This window comes from Carcharhinus amblyrhynchos, chromosome 33 (assembly GCF_965287045.1).
Source record: "Carcharhinus amblyrhynchos chromosome 33, sCarAmb.v2.hapA, whole genome shotgun sequence".
Taxonomy (NCBI): domain Eukaryota; kingdom Metazoa; phylum Chordata; class Chondrichthyes; order Carcharhiniformes; family Carcharhinidae; genus Carcharhinus; species Carcharhinus amblyrhynchos.
Genome location: NC_137356.1, coordinates 13,859,744 through 13,880,311, shown reverse-complemented (window position 1 = coordinate 13,880,311; position 20,568 = coordinate 13,859,744). Strand labels below are relative to the sequence as shown.

General features: G+C 50.7%; 1 protein-coding gene across 1 annotated transcript in view; it reads left to right on the top strand.

The window, feature by feature from the left end:
• The window catches only part of LOC145360900 (adhesion G protein-coupled receptor E5-like), a 34,762-nt gene extending 15,423 nt beyond the window's left edge, over positions 1-19,339 (top strand). The window contains 8 exon segments of the mRNA XM_080216403.1: positions 3,034-3,225; positions 4,838-5,058; positions 7,096-7,133; positions 7,136-7,161; positions 11,205-11,296; positions 16,896-17,064; positions 18,025-18,129; positions 19,307-19,339. Coding sequence (XP_080072529.1) covers positions 3,034-3,225; positions 4,838-5,058; positions 7,096-7,133; positions 7,136-7,161; positions 11,205-11,296; positions 16,896-17,064; positions 18,025-18,129; positions 19,307-19,339 — 876 coding nt within the window.
• Positions 19,340-20,568: the final 1,229 nt, after the last annotated feature.

Genomic DNA, 20,568 nt, shown 5'->3' with positions numbered 1-20,568 from the left:
GTTGTAGCTAGGGTGTAGAGAACGATCAACTTAATGCGAGGTAGGTAAATTCAAAAGTCTGACAGCAGCAGGGAAGAGGCTGTTCTTGACTCAGTTGGTATGTGACCACAGACTTTTGTATCTTTTTTCCAATGGAAGAAGGTGGAAGAGAGAATGTCCGGGGGGCGTTGGGGTCCTGGATTATGCTGGCTGTTTTCCCGAGGGAAATGTAGACAGAGTCAATGGATGGGAGGCTGGTTTGAGTGATGGACTGGGCTTTGTTTATGACCCCTTGTAGTTTCTTGTGGTCTTGGTGAACAGCACTATTGTGACTATAAATAGAAAGGAACAGAAAGTTAACAAGGTCGGTTCAAAGCACTCGAGACTTTTTGGTCTTGAAGTGTGGCCATCACTGATAAAACTGATTTTATCGCCTATCTCTCGATGTGCTGCTCCCCAGACCTAGAATATCTGATGCTAAAATACTGCCCCTGCTACCTTCCGCAGAACTTCACCTCTGTCATCCTGAGAGCAGTTTATATCCCACCCCATGCTGATGTAAAGATAGCCCTGGATTAAATATACACCACTACAAATAGCCCTGAGGTGTAACATCCCCAGGTTTTGTTCATTGTGGCCGGGAACTTCAATCAGGCCAAACTCAAGAGCGAATGACCAAGTTACCACCACCACATCACCTGCTCCACCAGAGGCCCAAACATCCTAGACCACTGCTACACAAATATCAAACATCCCTACCACCCTATCGGACCACAAGATTGTGCTCCTGCTCCCGGCTTACAAGCAAAAACTGAAGCGGGAGATTCCATCAAAGAAAGTCATACAATGTTGGTCTGAGGAATTGGATTATCGCCTATGGGACTGGTCAGTACTTAAAAACTCTGCGGCCAGCCTGAATGAGTACGCCACTCCAGTAACTGAGATCATTGATAAGTACAAGACTGTGCGCCAAAGGAACAAATCTGTGTGTTTCCCCAACCAGAAACCATGGATGAACAGGGATATCCACTACTTGCTGAAGTCCAGGTCTGAGACGTTCAGGTTGGGTGACACTGAACTATACAAGAAAGCCAGATATGATCTAAGGAGATCAATCAAAGATGCCAAAAGACAATACCAGACCAAGCTAGAGTCCCGGGCTAGCCACGCCGACCCCCACCGACTATGGCAAGGTCTGCAAGACATAGCAAGCTCCAAGATGAAGGCGTGTAAAATCGCCAGCTCCAACGCACCCCTCCCTGATGAGCTCAATACATTCTACACCCGTATCGAGCAAGAGGTCAGTGAGAGCATGCCCTCCACCCTGGATAAACCTCTATCTGAGGTCACCATTGCAGATATCAGAGCAGCTTTCTCAAAGTTCAACCCACGGAGAGCGGCTGGCCTGGATGGGGGTCCCGGACATGCACTCAGATCCTGTGTGGAACAGCTGGCAGGGGTATTCACAGATATCTTCTACCTCTCTTTACAACAATCGGTACCTAAGAAAAACCAAGCAGTGCGCCTTACTGACTATCAGCCGGTGGCTCTGAAATCCATCATTATGAAGTGCTTCGAAAGATTAGTCACGGTGTGAATCAATTCCAGCCTCCCGGGCTAACTGGATCCACTACAGTTTGCCTATCACCACGACAGGTCCACAACAGACCCCATTTCCCTGGCCTTGCACTCAACCCTGGAACACCTGGTTAACAAGGACACCTCTGTCAGACTCCTATTTATTGACTACAGCTCAGCCTTCAACACTATTATTCCCACAAAACTCATCTCCAAACTCCAAGGGCCTCGGCACCTCCCTCTGTGACTGGATCCTGAACTTCCTAACTCACAATCAGTAAGGATAGGCAGCAACACCTCCTCCACGATCATCCTCAACACCGGGTGCCCCACAGGGCTGTGTCCTCAGCCCCCTACTGTAGACTTTTGAATGGACCTACCTCGCGTTAAGTTGGTCTTTCTCTACACCCTAGCTATGACTGTAACATTGCATTCTGCACTCTCTCCTTTCCTTCTCTATGAATGGTATGCTTTGTATAGCGCGCAAGAAACAATACTTTTCACTGCATCCCAATACATGTGACAGTAATAAATCAAATCAATTCAAAAAGATGATTGATTGGCTAATTGTTCTGTGCTGGAGAGCGGTACAGTGGCACAGTGGTTAGCAGTGCTGCCTCACAGTGCCAGGGTCCTGGGTTCAATTCCCAGCTCGGATCACTGCCTGTGCGGTGTTTGCATGCTCTCCCCATGTCTGCGTGGGTTTCCTCTGGGTGCTCCGGTTTCCTCCCACAGTCTGAAAGACGTGCTGGTTGGGTGCTAAGTTCTCCCTCAGCGTCCCCAAACAGGTGCTGGAGTGTGGCGACTGGGGGATTTTTCACAGTAACTTCATTGCAGTGTTAATGTAAGCCTACTTGTGACTAATCAATAAACTTTGAACTGAAACCGCCCAGTGATGGCGCTCGGAGAATGGGTGTCCTTTTGGGAATTTATACCCCAGTCCAACGATGTGCGGGTTAGGTGGATTGGCCATGCTAAATTGCCCTTTAGTGTCAGGGGAACTTAGCTGGGGTTGTGGGGGTAGGACCTGGGTGGGATTGTGGTGGGTGCAGACTCGATGGGCTGAGTGGCCTCCTTCTGCACTGTAGGGATTCTATGATTCTAGATACCAGCCCGGTGGTATACCATTGGGCCGTAACCTCTCCTTGCAAATTGCCTCCAACTTTATTCAGCCTGGGTTGAACAGGAAGTAGAGTGTTGGCTCTACATTACATTGTGAGATGTCACCAGTCTCAGCCTTGAGGTTGTCACCCACTCCTGTGGCCTACACGTGGCAGGGCAACCAAGCAAATTCTTCACCACCAACAGAACAACCAGAGTCAGAATCAAAGCGAGGTGGTCATCTGTCTAACTGCTTAGAGGCAGCGACGCTAACCCACGGAGACACTTGTTACTACAGCCCATCACCGTCTTTGTTACGGCAGCGTAACCTCGGCAGGTTACTGGCTAAGGCTTGTTCATCCTTTCACTCTGCAGGGCCCGGGTCTCAAAGCCATCACTTACATCGGGATCATTCTATCCCTGCTGTGTCTCGTCATCGCAATCGTCACCTTCATCATGTGCCGAGCTATCCAAAGCACGCGGAATACCATCCACATCCACCTCTGCCTCTGCCTGTTTGTGGCAGAGTTGCTCTTTCTCGTTGGCTCATCAGCAACTGGAAGCAGGGTAAGGGCACGTTGCGGTGAGTGACGGAGACTGCACCGAGCCATTCATATCGCGAGCTAGAGAGCAATTGGGGAATATAAGATCACTCGATCCCACAGCCGACCGCTCGCTCATTGGTACATTCACAGAAAGCATCCTTCCCAGTTGTATCACAGCTCCTGCTCTGACCGAGACAGCAAGAAGCTACAAAGGGGTTGTGTGTGTAGCCCAGTCCATCACGTAGACCAGCCTCCCATCCACTGATTCAGTCTACACTTCCTGCTGACTCGTGGGTGGCACAGTGGTCAGCGCTGCTGCCTCACAGCTCCAGGGACCCGGGTTCGATTCCTGGCTTGGGTCACCGTCTGTGCGGAGCCTGCACATTCTCCCCGTGTCTGTGTGGGTTTCCTCCCACACTCCAAAAGACGTGCTTTTTTTGTTTATTAATCCTGGCACATGGGCATCGCTGGCTGGGCCAGCGTTTATTGCCCATTTCAGAGGGCAGTTGAGATCAACTGCATTGCTGTGGCTCTGGAGTCACATGTAGGCCAGACCGGGTAAGGACGGCAGATTTCCTTCCCTACAGGACATTAGTGAAACAGATGGTTTTTCCGACAATGGTTTCACGGTCATCAGTAGGTTCTTTATTCGGTGGGGCATTACATGTGGGCCAAACCAAGTAAGGATGGCCAGTTTCCTTCTCTAAAGTGAGACAGACAGGTTTTTAAGCCTTGATGAGATGAACTTAATAATTCCAGATTTATTCCAGAGGTTCACCAGGCTGATATCGGAGATGAGGGGGTTGGCCTATGAGCAGAGATTGAATAGACTGGGTCTGTACTTGTTGGAGTTTAGAAGGATGAGGGGGGATCTTATAGAGACGTATAAGATAATGAAGGGGATTGATAGGGTAGAGGTAGAGAGATTCTTTCCGCTTAGAAAGGACAGCAGGACTAGAGGGCACAGCCTCAAGGTAAGGGGGGGGCAGTTTAGATCAGAGTTGAGGAGGAACTTCTTCACTCAAAGGGTGGTGAATCTCTGGAATTCTCTGCCCGTTGAAGTGGTGGAGGCTGCCTCGCTAAATATATTTAAGTCACGGGTAGATAGGTTTTTGATAGACAGGGGAATTAAGGGTTATGGGGAGAGGGCGGGAAAGTGGAACTGATCCACTTCAGATCAGCCATGATCTTATTGAATGGCGGGGCAGGCTCGAGGGGCTAGATGGCCTACTCCTGCTCCTATTTCTTACGTTCTTAGTTCAGACCAATATTCTCATTTCCCCGTTTTACTGGTGCCCCATTTAAAAGGATAAGGGGGTAAACCTTTTAGGACTGAGGCGAGGAGAAATTTCTTCAGCCAGAGGGTGGGGAATGTGTGGAATTCACCTCCACAGAAAGTACCAAAACGTTGTGTGATTTCAAGAAGAAATTAGATATCGCTAAAGGGATTGAGGATATAGGGGGGATCAGGATATTAAATTTGATGATCTGCTGTGGAGTAGGCTCGAAGGGCCAAATGGCCTATTCCTGCTTCCAGTTTCTAAGTACCCAAGACCAATTCAGATCAGTATTCCCATTTCACTGTTTCTTTTCCTTCTGGGAATGTCTGGGACAATTGATGTTTCTCCCTCCAGGCGGTGTGTGGGGCCATTGCTGGAATCCTTCATTACCTCTTCCTGGCCTGCTTCATGTGGATGCTTCTGGAAGGTGTCCAGCTCTACCTGATGATGGTCAAAGTCTTCCTGTCCCAGAGCCTCCGAGGCAAGTACACCCACCCGGTGGCCTACGGCATTCCCGCCATCATTGTCGTCATCTCAGCGGCCTCCAACCCAACCGGATACGGCACCAGGGAATAGTGAGTGAGCCCGCCATCAGCTTGCGTCGCCTCTCTCCGTCCTCAGGGGGGAGGTGGGAATGGGGAGTGAGGGTGCGGCGATTGGGGGGGCGGTGGGGGGGGGGGGGGGGGGGGGAGGTGGGTGTTTGGGGGGGGATGCTGGGCTCCAACCTTGAGGGGTGCAAGGCTTCCTGGGAACCTGGCAACATTCAGAGATGTGGAGTCCAACAAAATAAACCTATCGGACTTTAGCCCGATGTTGTGAGACCTTTTTACCATCGTTCACAGGGTCAGAGAGGTTTACAGTGTGGAAACTGGCCCTTCAGCCCAACTTGTCCGTACTGCATGGTTTTCCCACTCAGCTAGTACCAATTGGCCCATATCCCTCTATACCCATCTTACCCGTGTAACTGTTTAAACACCAAAAACCAAAATTGTCTCCGCCTCTGTTATTACCTCTGGCAGCTCATTCCAGACACTCACCACCCTCTGAGTGAAAAAATTGCCCCTCTGGACCCTTTTGTATCTCTCCCCTCTCACCTCAAACCTGTGTCTCTAATTTTAGGCTCCCCTACCTTTGGGAAAAGATATTGACTATCTACCTTGCCTATGCCCCTCATTATTTTATAGAATTCTATAGCATCACCCCTCAGCCTCCTACGTTCCAAAGGAAAAAGTCCCAGTCTATCCAGCTTCTCCTTATAACCCAAACCATCAAGTCCCGGTAGCATCCTGGTAAATCTTTTCCGCACTCTTTCTAGTTTAATAATATCCTTTCTATAATAGGGTGACCAGAACTGTACACAGTATTCCAAGTGTGGCCTTACTAATGTCTTGTACAACTTCAACAAGACGTCCCAACTCCTGGATTCAACGTTCTGACTGATGAAACCAAGCATGCCGAATGCCTCCTTCACCACTCTGTCCACCTGTGACTCCACTTTCAAGGAGTTATGAACCAGTACCCATTCAAGCCTGAACAGAGAGTGCTGTCATGTCATGTTTAGCTTGCTGTACCAGTGCATTCTGGGATGGCGGCCATGTTGTTTGTTGATTGAGCTGCTGAAGTAAAATAAATGGAAGAGTCATAGAGACTTACAGCACAGAAATAGGCTCTTTGACCCATCGGGCCTGCACCGGCTATCAAGCACCTATCCTATGAGGGTGGCACGGTGGCACCCTGGTTAGCACTGCTGCCCTGCCTCACAGCGCCAGGGACATGCGTTCAATTCCAGCCTCGGGTCACTGTCTATGTAGAGTCTGCACGTTCTCCCAGTGTCTGCATGGGTTTCCTCCGGGTGCTCTGTTTTCTTCTCTCAGTCAAAGATGTATAGTTAAATAGATTGGCCATGGGAAATACACTCTGTCAGAGAGTCAGTGCAGACTTGATGGGCTGAATGGCCTTTTCTGCAACTGTAGGGGTTTGATGATTCTAACATTCGATCATCCTGATCCATTTTCCTGCATTGGGTCTGGAGTCTTGGGACAATTTAGCATGGCCAATCCACCTAATCTGCACATCATTGGACTCTAAGGGTTAACTTAGCATGGCCAATCCACCTAATCTGCACATCATTGGACACTAAGGGTTAACTTAGCATGGCCAATCCACCTAACCTGCACATCATTGGACACTAAGGGTTAACTTAGCATGGCCCATCCACCTAAACCTGCACATCATTGGACACTAAGGGTTAACTTAGCATGGCCAATCCACTTAACCTGCACTTATTTGGACTATGGGAGGAAACCAGAGCACCCGGAGGAAATCCATGCAGCCACAGGGAGAACAGACAGTGACCCAAGCCAGGAATCAAACCCAGGTCCCTGGCACTGTGAGGCAGCAGTGCTAACCCACTGTGTCACTCACTGGCCTCAGTTGCTCATCTGTGATCCAGGTCAATCTTTGGAAGGTTTGACAACATTAGTCCTGGGAGGATGGAATGAGGGTTGCTGCGATCTGAGGAAGGGTGGAAAGGGAGGGGGGGATAGAGGCATCTGGGGGAAATATCGTGTGTTCCGGTGTCTGTTAAAGGAGTTTGTTTTGCTCCCTCACAGTTGCTGGCTCTCCCTGAAGAAGGGCTTTCGCTGGAGTTTTGGGGCCCTCTGTGCGTCATCTGCTTGGTAAGTGGCATTGGTCAGCGGGCCAGGACCCCACCTGCACTGTGAGGGGGCCATAGGGTGGTATGGTGGCACAATGGTTGGCACTGCAGCCTCACAGCGCCAGGGACCCGCGTCCGATTCCTGGCTTGGGCCACTGTCCGTGTGGAGTTTGTACATTCTCCCCATGTCTGCATAAGTTTCTTCTGGGTGCTCCAGTTTCCTCCCACAATCCATAGATGTATAGGTAGTGGATTGGCCATGCTAAATTGTCCCTTAGTGTCCAAAGATGTGCAGGTTAGGTGGATTGGCCATGCTAAATTGTCCCTTAGTGTCCAAAGATGTGCAGGTTAGGTGGATTGGCCATGCTAAATTGTCCCTTAGTGTCCAAAGATGCGCAGGTTAGGTGGATTGGCCATGCTAAATTGTCCCTTAGTGTCCAAAGATGTGGAGGTTAGGTGGATTGGCCATGCTAAATTGTCCCTTAGTATCCAAAGATGTGCAGGTTAGGTGGATTGGCCATGTTAAATTGCCTCTTAGTGTCCAAAGATGTGCAGGTTAGGTGGATTGGCCATGCTAAATTGTCCCTTAGTGTCCAAAGATGTGCAGATTAGGTGGATTGGCCATGCTAAATTGTCCCTTAGTGTCCAAAGATGTGCAGATTAGGTGGATTGGCCATGCTAAATTGTCCCTTAGTATCCAAAGATGTGCAGGTTAGGTGGATTGGCCATGCTAAATTGTCCCTTAGTGTCCAAAGATGTGTAGGTTAGGTGGATTGGCCATGCTAAATTGTCCCTTAGTGTCCAAAGATGTGTAGGTTAGGTGGATTGGCCATGCTAAATTGCCCCTTAGTGTCCAAAGATGTGCAGATTAGGTGGATTGGCCATGCTAAATTGCCCTTAGTGTCCAAAGATGTGTAGGTTAGGTGGATTGGCCATGCTAAATTGCCCCTTAGTGTCCAAAGATGTGTAGTTTAGGTGGATTGGCCATGCTAAATTGCCCTTAGCGTCCAAAGATGTGTAGGTTAGGTGGATTGGCCATGCTAAATTGCCCCTTAGTGTCCAAAGATGTGTAGGTTAGGTGGATTGGCCATGCTAAATTGCCCCTTAGCGTCCAAAGATGTGTAGTTTAGGTGGATTGGCCATGCTAAATTGTCCCTTAGTGTCCCAAAGATGTGGAGGTTAGGTGGATTGGCCATGCTAAATTGTCCCTTAGTATCCAAAGATGTGCAGGTTAGGTGGATTGGCCATGTTAAATTGCCTCTTAGTGTCCAAAGATGTGCAGGTTAGGTGGATTGGCCATGCTAAATTGTCCCTTAGTGTCCAAAGATGTGCAGATTAGGTGGATTGGCCATGCTAAATTGTCCCTTAGTGTCCAAAGATGTGCAGATTAGGTGGATTGGCCATGCTAAATTGTCCCTTAGTATCCAAAGATGTGCAGGTTAGGTGGATTGGCCATGCTAAATTGTCCCTTAGTGTCCAAAGATGTGTAGGATTAGGTGGATTGGCCATGCTAAATTGTCCCTTAGTGTCCAAAGATGTGTAGGTGTTAGGTGGATTGGCCATGCTAAATTGCCCCTTAGTGTCCAAAGATGTGCAGATTAGGTGGATTGGCCATGCTAAATTGCCCCTTAGTGTCCAAAGATGTGTAGGTTAGGTGGATTGGCCATGCTAAATTGCCCCTTAGTGTCCAAAGATGTGTAGTTTAGGTGGATTGGCCATGCTAAATTGCCCCTTAGCGTCCAAAGATGTGTAGGTTAGGTGGATTGGCCATGCTAAATTGCCCCTTAGCGTCCAAAGATGTGTAGGTTAGGTGGATTGGCCATGCTAAATTGCCCCTTAGCGTCCAAAGATGTGTAGGTTAGGTGGATTGGCCATGCTAAATTGCCCTTAGCGTCCAAAGATGTGTAGGTTAGGTGGATTGGCCATGCTAAATTGCCCCTTAGCGTCCAAAGATGTGTAGGTTAGGTGGATTGGCCATGCTAAATTGCCCCTTAGCGTCCAAAGATGTGTAGGTTAGGTGGATTGGCCATGCTAAATTGCCCCTTAGCGTCCAAAGATGTGTAGGTTAGGTGGATTGGCCATGCTAAATTGCCCCTTAGCGTCCAAAGATGTGTAGGTTAGGTGGATTGGCCATGCTAAATTGCCCTTAGCGTCCAAAGATGTGTAGGTTAGGTGGATTGGCCATGCTAAATTGCCCCTTAGCGTCCAAAGATGTGTAGGTTAGGTGGATTGGCCATGCTAAATTGCCCCTTAGCGTCCAAAGATGTGTAGGTTAGGTGGATTGGCCATGCTAAATTGCCCCTTAGCGTCCAAAGATGTGTAGGTTAGGTGGATTGGCCATGCTAAATTGCCCCTTAGCGTCCAAAGATGTGTAGGTTAGGTGGATTGGCCATGCTAAATTGCCCCTTAGCGTCCAAAGATGTGTAGGTTAGGTGGATTGGCCATGCTAAATTGCCCCTTAGCGTCCAAAGATGTGTAGGTTAGGTGGATTGGCCATGCTAAATTGCCCCTTAGCGTCCAAAGATGTGTAGGTTAGGTGGATTGGCCATGCTAAATTGCCCCTTAGCGTCCAAAGATGTGTAGGTTAGGTGGATTGGCCATGCTAAATTGCCCCTTAGCGTCCAAAGATGTGTAGGTTAGGTGGATTGGCCATGGTAAATTGCCCCTTAGTGTCCAAAGATGTGTAGGTTAGGTGGATTGGCCATGCTAAATTGCCCCTTAGTGTCCAAAGATGTGTAGGTTAGGTGGATTGGCCATGCTAAATTGCCCCTTAGTGTCCCAAGGTGTATGGGTTGGGGGGCGTTTAGCAGGGTAAATACATGAGACTACAGGTAAGGGCCTCGGTGGGATTTTCTGTTGGAGAGTCATTGCAGAGTTGATGGACTGAGTGGCCTCTCTCTGCACTGGAGGGATTCTGTGGATTCAAGGACTCAGCCCCTGGAGCCCATTCCATCTCTCAGTGAGATTGCGACTGTTCAGAATCTTAATCCCAACCACTAACCCTGACTCCATATTCCCCGACCTGAGAGCCCTCGACTCGAGTGAGGTGCTGCAGTGGCGGCTCCCGTCCACAAGAGGAGCTTTGGTTGGGCTTTCTTGACAATATGGAAACTTGTTCGCTGGGGCCATCTTCAGGCAGCAAGTTAGTAATGCAGCAGTGCCGCAACAATTATTTCATTTAAATCGTGGGACGTGGGTGTCGCTCACTGGGCCAGCATTCATTGCCCACCCCTCGTTACCCTTCAAGGGCAGTTAAGAGTCAACCACATTGCTGTGCCTCTGGAGTCACATGTAGGCCAGACCGGGTAAGGATGGCAGATTTCCTTCCCTGAAGGACATCAGTGAACCAGATGGGTTTTTCCGACAATAGTTTCATGGCCATCAGTAGATTCTTAATTCCAGATATTTTTTATTGAATTTTAGCCAGCAACCTCCCCTTCCAATGAAAGAATATTTTTAAAAATTCCTCTATCTCATGTTCCAACTGTCAGTAACTTGCAATCTATAAAGCCAGCAGTGGTTGTCACTGCTAGCTCACTCACTCACTCACTCACACTCACTCACTCAAATGCTCACTCACTTACTCACTCACTCATTCACTCACTCGCTCGCTCGCTCACTCACTCACTCACTCACTCACTCACTCGGTCGCTCACTCATTCACTCTCACTCACTCACTACCTCACTCACTCGCTCGCTCGCTCACTCACTCACTACCTCACTCACTCGCTCACTCACACATTCGCTCACTCACTCGGTCGCTCGCTGACTCACTCACTCACTTACTCGGTCACTCACTCACTCATTCACTCACTACCTCACTCACTCACTCGCTCGCTCACTCACTACCTCACTCACTCGCTCGCTCACTCACTACCTCACTCACTCGTTCGCTCACTTACTCACTCACTATCTCACTCACTCGGTCGCTCACTCACTCATTCACTCACTACCTCACTCACTCACTCGTTTGCTCACTCACTCACTACCTCACTCACTCACTCACTCACTCACTCTTGTGATTAATATAACAAAGTTCTAACAATACCTCTTCACAATTTCCAGGTGAACTTGGCTTTCCTCATCTTGACGATATGGAAAGTGGTTCAGAAATTTAACACCATTAACCCGGAGCGACCAAAACTACAAAAAATCAGGTATCAGCTTCTTATCTAACTGTACGTGTAAGCAGCAGACCATCCCGTGGGCCAGGGGTTGATCATTCTCAGTCACCTCAACTCCTGCCACACAGTTCGTCCAAAGATGGCGGAATTCCAATATAGGGCAGGGGGCAGCCATGTTTGACTCGAGCGCTCACTTAAACAAGTCAACATTGGGAATGCCACTGAAACAGTGACCGGGATAGAAGAGGGTGGCCATTCAGCCCATTTTAGATACGGAGAATCACTGCTACCCACCAGTCACGGCGCCCAGCTCTTCCTTCGAGAGTTCAGGGTGCTGTGCCCGATTAATGCCAGCAATTTCCCAACATAGACCACCAACAGGGCAGGGGGGTAGGGGGGCAAGGGGGGGAGGAGATAAAGAAATGACCAAAATCAAAATTGGCATCCAGAGGGGCAATTCCTTTCACACAGAGGGTGGTGAGTGTCTGGAACAAGCTGCCAGAGGTAGTAGTAGAGGCGGGTACAATTTTATCTTTTAGACAGTTACACGGGTATGATGGGTATAGAGGGATATGGGCCAAATGCGGGCAACTGGGACTAACTTAGGGGTTAAAAAGAAGGAGCAGCACGGATAAGTTGGGCCGAAGGGACTGTTTCCATGCTATAAACAAAGAGATCTCGGGGTACAGGTTCACAGCTCCTTGAAAGTGGAGTCACAGGTGGACAGAGTGGTGAAGAAGGCATTCGGTATGCTTGGTTTCATCGGTCAGAACATTGAATACAGGAGTTGGGACGTCTTGTTGAAGTTGTACAAGACATTGGGAAGGCCACACTTGGAATACTGTGTACAGTTCTGGTCACCCTGTTATAGAAAGGATATTATTAAACTAGAAAGAGCGCAGAAAAGATTTACTAGGATGCTACTGGAACTTGATGGTTTGAGTTATAAGGAGAGATTGGGACTTTTTTCTCTGGAGCGTAGAAGGTTGAGGGGTGATCTCATAGAGGTCTATAAAATAATGAGGGGCATAGATCAGTTAGAGATAGTCAATATCTTTTCCCAAAGGTAGTGGAATCTAAAACTAGAGGGCATAGGTTTAAGGTGAGAGGGGAGAGATAGGAAAGTGTCCAGAGGGGCAATTTTTCACACAGAGGGTGATGAGTGTCTGGAACAAGCTGCCAGAGGTAGTAGTAGAGGTGGGGACAATTTTATCTTTTAAAGAGCGTTTAGACAGTTAGATGGGTAAGATGGGTATAGAGGGATTTGGGCCAAATGAGGGCAATTGGGACAAGCTTAGGAGTTTTTAAAAAAGGCATGGATGAGTTGGGGTGAAGGGCCTGTTTCCGTGCTGTAGATCTCTATCACTCTATGATGTGCGATGGATGAGGATACCTGCCTCCTTGTCCTGTGAAATTAAGTCGATGGGTGAGATGTTAGGGCCTCGCTCAGCCCAAAGATTCGGCCCAAGGTCTACGGACCTTCCAATGGAGAGTCCCCCGCTCACTCCGCTCCCTGTGGATAGCTGGGGGGGTAAATTTCCACCCTCCATCTCCCTGGAGAAATACCTCACCCAATTTCAATATTGCAAAGATATTTGATTTTAACGCATTGTTTTAATCCCAATGATATTTAGATATTTGACACACTAATCAAATTCTTACTTCACTTTATACATCAAACCTACCCCATCCAACACTCCACCCTCACACACTGTACCCCATCCAACTCCCCACCCTCACACACACACACTGTACCCCATCCAACTCCCCACCCTCACACACACACACACACACACACACTGTACCCCATCCAACTCCCCACCCTCACACACACACACACTGTACCCCATCCAACTCCCCACCCTCACACACACACACACTGTACCCCATCCACCTCCCCACCCTCACACACACACTGTACCCCATCCAACTCCCCACCCTCACACACACAGACACTGTACCCCATCCAACTCCCCACCCTCACACACACACACTGTACCCCATCCAACTCCCCACACACACACACACACACAGTACCCCATCCAACACCCCACCCTCACACACACACACACTGTACCCCATCCAACTCCCCACACACACACACACACACACTGTACCCCATCCAACACCCCACCCTCACACACACACACACTGTACCCCATCCAACTCCCCACACACACACACACACACTGTACCCCATCCAACTCCCCACCCTCACACACACAGACACTGTACCCCATCCAGCTCCCCACCATCACACACACACACAGTACCCCATTCAACACCCCACCCTCACACACACACACACTGTACCCCATCCAACTCCCCACCCTCACACACACACACACTGTACCCCATCCAACTCCCCACCCTCACACACACACACACTGTACCCCATCCAACACCCCACCCTCACACACACACACACTGTACCCCATCCAACTCCCCACACACACACACACACACTGTACCCCATCCAACACCCCACCCTCACACACACACACACTGTACCCCATCCAACTCCCCACACACACACACACACTGTACCCCATCCAACTCCCCACCCTCACACACACACACACTGTACCCCATCCAACTCCCCACCCTCACACACACACACACTGTACCCCATCCAACACCCCACCCTCACACACACACACACTGTACCCCATCCAACTCCCCACACACACACACACACACTGTACCCATCCAACTCCCCACCCTCACACACACACACTGTACCCCATCCAACTCCCCACCCTCACACACACACACACTGTACCCCATCCAACACCCCACCCTCACACACACACACACTGTACCCCATCCAACTCCCCACACACACACACACACACTGTACCCCATCCAACTCCCCACACACACACACACACACTGTACCCCATCCAACTCCCCACCCTCACACACACACACAGTACCCCATCCAACTCCCCACACACACACACACACACAGTACCCCATCCAACACCCCACCCTCACACACACACACACTGTACCCCATCCAACTCCCCACACACACACACACACACAGTACCCCATCCAACACCCCACCCTCACACACACACACACTGTACCCCATCCAACTCCCCACACACACACACACACACACTGTACCCCATCCAACACCCCACCCTCACACACACACACACTGTACCCCATCCAACTCCCCACACACACACACACACACTGTACCCCATCCAACTCCCCACCCTCACACACACACACACTGTACCCCATCCAACTCCCCACACACACACACACACACTGTACCCCATCCAACTCCCCACCCTCACACACACAGACACTGTACCCCATCCAACTCCCCACCCTCACACACACAGACACTGTACCCCATCCAACACCCCACCCTCACACACACACACACTGTACCCCATCCAACTCCCCACACACACACACACACACTGTACCCCATCCAACACCCCACCCTCACACACACACACACTGTACCCCATCCAACTCCCCACACACACACACACACACTGTACCCCATCCAACACCCCACCCTCACACACACACACTGTACCCCATCCAACTCCCCACCCTCACACACACACACACTGTACCCCATCCAACTCCCCACCCTCACACACACACACACTGTACCCCATCCAACACCCCACCCTCACACACACACACACTGTACCCCATCCAACTCCCCACACACACACACACACACTGTACCCCATCCAACTCCCCACCCTCACACACACACACTGTACCCCATCCAACCCCCCACCCTCACACACACACACACTGTACCCCATCCACCTCCCCACCCTCACACACACACACACACTGTACCCCATCCACCTCCCCACCCTCACACACACACACTGTACCCCATCCAACCCCCCACCCTCACACACACACACTGTACCCCATCCAACCCCCACCCTCACACACACACACTGTACCCCATCCAACTCCCCACACACACACACACACACACTGTACCCCATCCAACTCCCCACCCTCACACACACACACACTGTACCCCATCCAACTCCCCACCCTCACACACACACACTGTACCCCATCCAACACCCCACCCTCACACACACACACTGTACCCCATCCAACTCCCCACCCTCACACACACACACACTGTACCCCATCCAACTCCCCACCCTCACACACACACACTGTACCCCATCCAACTCCCCACCCTCACACACACACACTGTACCCCATCCAACTCCCCACCCTCACACACACACACACTGTACCCCATCCAACTCCCCACCCTCACACACACACACACTGTACCCCATCCAACTCCCCACCCTCACACACACACTGTACCCCACCCAACTCCCCACCCTCACACACACACACTGTACCCCATCCAACTCCCCACCCTCACACACACACACACTGTACCCCATCCAACTCCCCACCCTCACACACACACTGTACCCCATCCAACACCCCACCCTCACACACACACACTGTACCCCATCCAACTCCCCACCCTCACACACACACACTGTACCCCATCCAACTCCCCACCCTCACACACACACACACTGTACCCCATCCAACACCCCACCCTCACACACACACACTGTACCCCATCCAACTCCCCACCCTCACACGCACACACTGTACCCCATCCAACTCCCCACCCTCACACACACACACTGTACCCCATCCAACTCCCCACCCTCACACACACACACTGTACCCCATCCAACTCCCCACCCTCACACACACACACACACTGTACCCCATCCAACTCCCCACCCTCACACACACACACTGTACCCCATCCAACACCCCACCCTCACACACACAGACACTGTACCCCATCCAACTCCCCACCCTCACACACACACACACTGTACCCCATCCAACTCCCCACACACACACACACACACTGTACCCCATCCAACTCCCCACCCTCACACACACACACTGTACCCCATCCAACTCCCCACCCTCACACACACACACACTGTACCCCATCCAACTCCCCACCCTCACACACACACACTGTACCCCATCCAACTCCCCACCCTCACACACACACACACTGTACCCCATCCAACTCCCCACCCTCACCCACACACACTGTACCCCATCCAACTCCCCACACACACACACACACACTGTACCCCATCCAACTCCCCACCCTCACACGCACACACTGTACCCCATCCAACTCCCCACCCTCACACACACACACTGTACCCCATCCAACTCCCCACCCTCACACACACACACACTGTACCCCATCCAACACCCCACCCTCACGCACACACTGTACCCCATCCAACTCCCCACCCTCACACACACACTGTACCCCATCCAACTCCCCACCCTCACACACACACACTGTACCCCATCCAACTCCCCACCCTCACACACACACTGTACCCCATCCAACTCCCCACCCTCACACACACACACTGTACCCCATCCAACACCCCACCCTCACACACACACACTGTATCCTATTCAACTCCCCTCTATCTCTCTCTCTCTCCAGTGTCCTCCCATCAGAGTATCATTCACCATTTGTAAATGCTTTCCTCTGTCTGTTGCGTCTCTCTGGCCGTGATGTTTTATTCTGTTTTCTGTTTGCCTCGTACAGTACTTACGTTGTCACAGCGTTCGCTCAGTTGGTTTTGCTGGGCTGTTCCTGGATATTTGGGATTCTCCATTTTCAGGAGCGGACAATTGCCCTGGCGTATATATTCACCATACTCAACAGTTTTCAGGGAGCGTTAATTTTTATCTTGCACTGTCTGAATAACAAGCAGGTATGAGTCACTGTAGCCTGGGTCTAACCCTTCAATATACACCATCGTGTAAGTCTCTTTGTATAACAGCTCTGAGTGTTCCAGCACTGAGTGTCTGTGTGAGTGTGTCTGTAAATATGCATTAACACCACAATTAAATTAGTGTGTGAGTGTGTGTGTCTGTGCGTGTGTGAGTGTATGTGTGTGAGTGTGTTTCTGGTTATGTATGTGTGTATGTATGTATGTGTGTGCATGTGTGAGTATGTGTGTGTGTATGAGAGTGTGTGTATGTGTGTGTGTGAGTGCGAGTCTGTGTGTGTGAGTTTGTGTGTGTATGTGTGTGTGAGTGTGTGCGTGTGTGTGTGTGAGTATGTCTGTGTATTTGTGTGTGTGTGTGTGTGTATTTGTGTGTGTGTGTGTGTATTTGTGTGTGTGCGTGTGTATTTGTGTGTGAGTGAGTGTGTGTATGCGTGTGTGTATGCGTGTGTGTGTGTGTATTTGTGTGTGTGTGAGTGTGTGTGTGTGTGTGTGTATTTGTGTGTGTGTGAGTGTGTGTGTATTTGTGTGTGTGTGTGTGTGTGTGTGAGTGTGTGTGTGTATTTGTGTGTGTGTGTGTGTGTGTATTTGTGTGTGAGTGTATCTGTAAGTGTGTGAGTATGTGTTTGTGTGTGAGTGTATTTGTGTGAGTGAGTATGTGTGTGTGTGTGAGTATGTGTGTGTGTGTGAGCGTGTGTGTGTGTGAGCGTGTGTGTGTGTGTGTGTGAGTGTATGCGTGTGTGTGTATTAGTGTGTGTGTGTGAGTGTGAGTGTGAGTGTGTGTGTGTATTTGTGTGTGTGTGTGTATTTGTGTGTGTGTGTGCGTGTATTTGTGTGTGTGAGTGTGACTGTGACTGTGTGTGTGTGTGTGTGAGTGTGTGTGTGTGTTGATTGTGATGGATCCACAGTTTACTTGCCGTGTCCACCTCCTCCTGTGCGTTCCAGGTGCGGGATGAATATCGGAGATGGATGGCCAGGTTCTTCGTGACGATGAAGATCTCGAAATACGCTGCCTTCAGCGATTCCTTCCCGCGGACCACCTCAACACAGGTCAGAGTCTCCACACTCACCACCCCCCTCCGTGTGCCACTGAACCCTCCGCCGATATGTTCTTACCGGATGTCAGACCCATTCACCTCACGACCCGAGGTTATTGGGATCCCGGGTTTAATTACAGATAAGCCTCGCTTTATTCATTTATTTTCTGGACTCACTAACTCGGAAGGCCGAGAGAAATAGGAAAAGGAGGAGGCCAATCACCCCTTCAGCCTACTCCGCCATTCAATGGGATCATGGCGGATCTTTTGGCATCCCTGATTGTCCCTTGGGAAGTTGGGGGTGTTCGGGGGGAGGTGCAGGGGTTGAGCCGCCTTCTTGAGCCGCTGTAGTTCATGCAGTGTAGGTACACCCACTGTGCAGTTAGGGAAGGGAGTCCAGGGCCTGGAGCCAGCGACAGTGAGGGAACGGCCGACACGTTTAAAGTTTTTAAGCTTTATTTCTTAGAGGGTGCAAAGTCAAAACAGTCGGGATCTAGAGCAGTTTCCCCGACAAATTTTGAGAGAATCGCAGAGATTACGGATACATCGGGATAGTTTTAAAGTTTATTTGTTAGTAAGGCTGACGTTAACAGTGCAATGAAGTTACTGTGAAAGTCCCCTAGTCGCTGCACTCCTGTTCGGGGACACTGAGGGAGAACTTAGCTCGGACGATGCACCCTAGCCAGCCCCGTCTTTCGGACTGGGTGGGGGGGGCGGGGAAACTGGAGCATCCGGAGGAAACCCACGCAGACACGGGGAGAACATGCACAGACAGTGTCCCTGAGCCGGGAAGCGAACCCGGGTCCCTGGCGCTGTGAGGCAGCATCACTGTGCCTAAAGATTCAGACCCAGTGACGGCGAAGGAGTGGCCAACGTCATCGACTCCCTACAGTTCAGAAGGAGGCTATTCGGCCCATCGAGTCTGCATCAATCCCACCCCAGGCTCTATCCCCGTAACACATTTGGATATATTTCCAAGTCGGGCCGATGAGCGGGTTGGAGGGGAACCCCCGGGCCGTGTGGTGTGTCTGCTGCTGCTGTCCTTCTGGGTGGGAGAGGTCACAGGCTTTGGAAGCTCTCGCCTTGGCAAAGCGGCTGCTCCTGACAAAAGGCTCAGTCCCGACCGTTCTAACGCGGGGTCCGCTGTACCTCCCCGCTTGCTGATTCTGTGTCATTGAACCTCCCCTCAGGCCCAGATGAAAGAAACGGAGGCAAGCGTGTGAGAGCGTCTGACCGACCCGCCTGCAATTCCCCCTCCATGCCGCCAGGGGGGGCCACGACCCATAGAAACCAGCCAACCAATGCCAAGCATGGAAGTATTTAACCTCCCTCGTCGGGTCACCAGGATTGGCCCGGAGTGTCCAAGAACCAAAGATAAAACTCCAGGACCCCGCCATGTGTGAAAATAATAATCGGTGGGGGGTGGGGGGATCTGATTTTCGTTTTTTAAAGTCATTTTCTTTGTAGATTTCTCTTTACCAGGTGTATTGAAAATGGAGGGGGGGGGGGGGCGGAGGTGTGGGGTTGGCGGGGGGGTAAAATGGCTCTTTGGTTGACAGTTAAGCATCATCCGATTGGGTTTTGAGTCTTCTTTCGCTTTCCAATTGGCCAATCGAGTCACAAAGATGGCCGACTGGTGGCTGGAGGTGGGCGGGAAGGTCATGTGATGGGGTCTCCAGGGTCGCATTGGCCAGCTGGGGGCTCCTTGCATTCTGAGCTTGATTTGAATATCTTTAACTTTGGGGTAGTGCAATGCTTGAGCGATAGTTTTGGCTCGGACACATCCGTGCCCAGGAGGGATTTCAGCCCCGCTTCAAGGCCTGACAAGATTTGCTAGAGTATCAATCCCCGAGTCCTGTTCCCCGAGGATTGCCGGCACTTTCTGCGCCGCCCAGCCCCCTCCCATCCCTGCATCCCGCTCCGGGATCCTGAATTCTTGTTTGGAATGATCAGCACGGGTCACCGTTGACCAGAAACTTAACTGGACCAGACAACCGGCCGTATCAATCCCAGCCCAGGCCCGAGCCCGGGAATCCTGCGGAGAGTAACTCACCTCCTGACTCCCCCAGAGCCTGTCCACCATCGACAGGGCACAAGACAGGAGTGTGAGGGAATACTCCCCACTTACCTGGATGGGAGCAGCTCCAACAACACTCGAGAAGCTCAACACCATCCAGGACGCACAGCTCTGACACACACACACGCACACATCTCTCTCTCTTACACACACACACACACCCACCTCTCTCTCTGTCTCTCTCACACACACACACACATCTCTCTCTCTTACATACACACCCATCTCTCTCTCTCTCTCTCACACACACCCATCTCTCTCTCTCTCACACACACACACCTCTCTCTCTGTCTCTCTCACACACACACACATCTCTCTCTCTCACACACACCCATCTCTCTCTCTCTCTCTCACACACACCCATCTCTCTCTCTC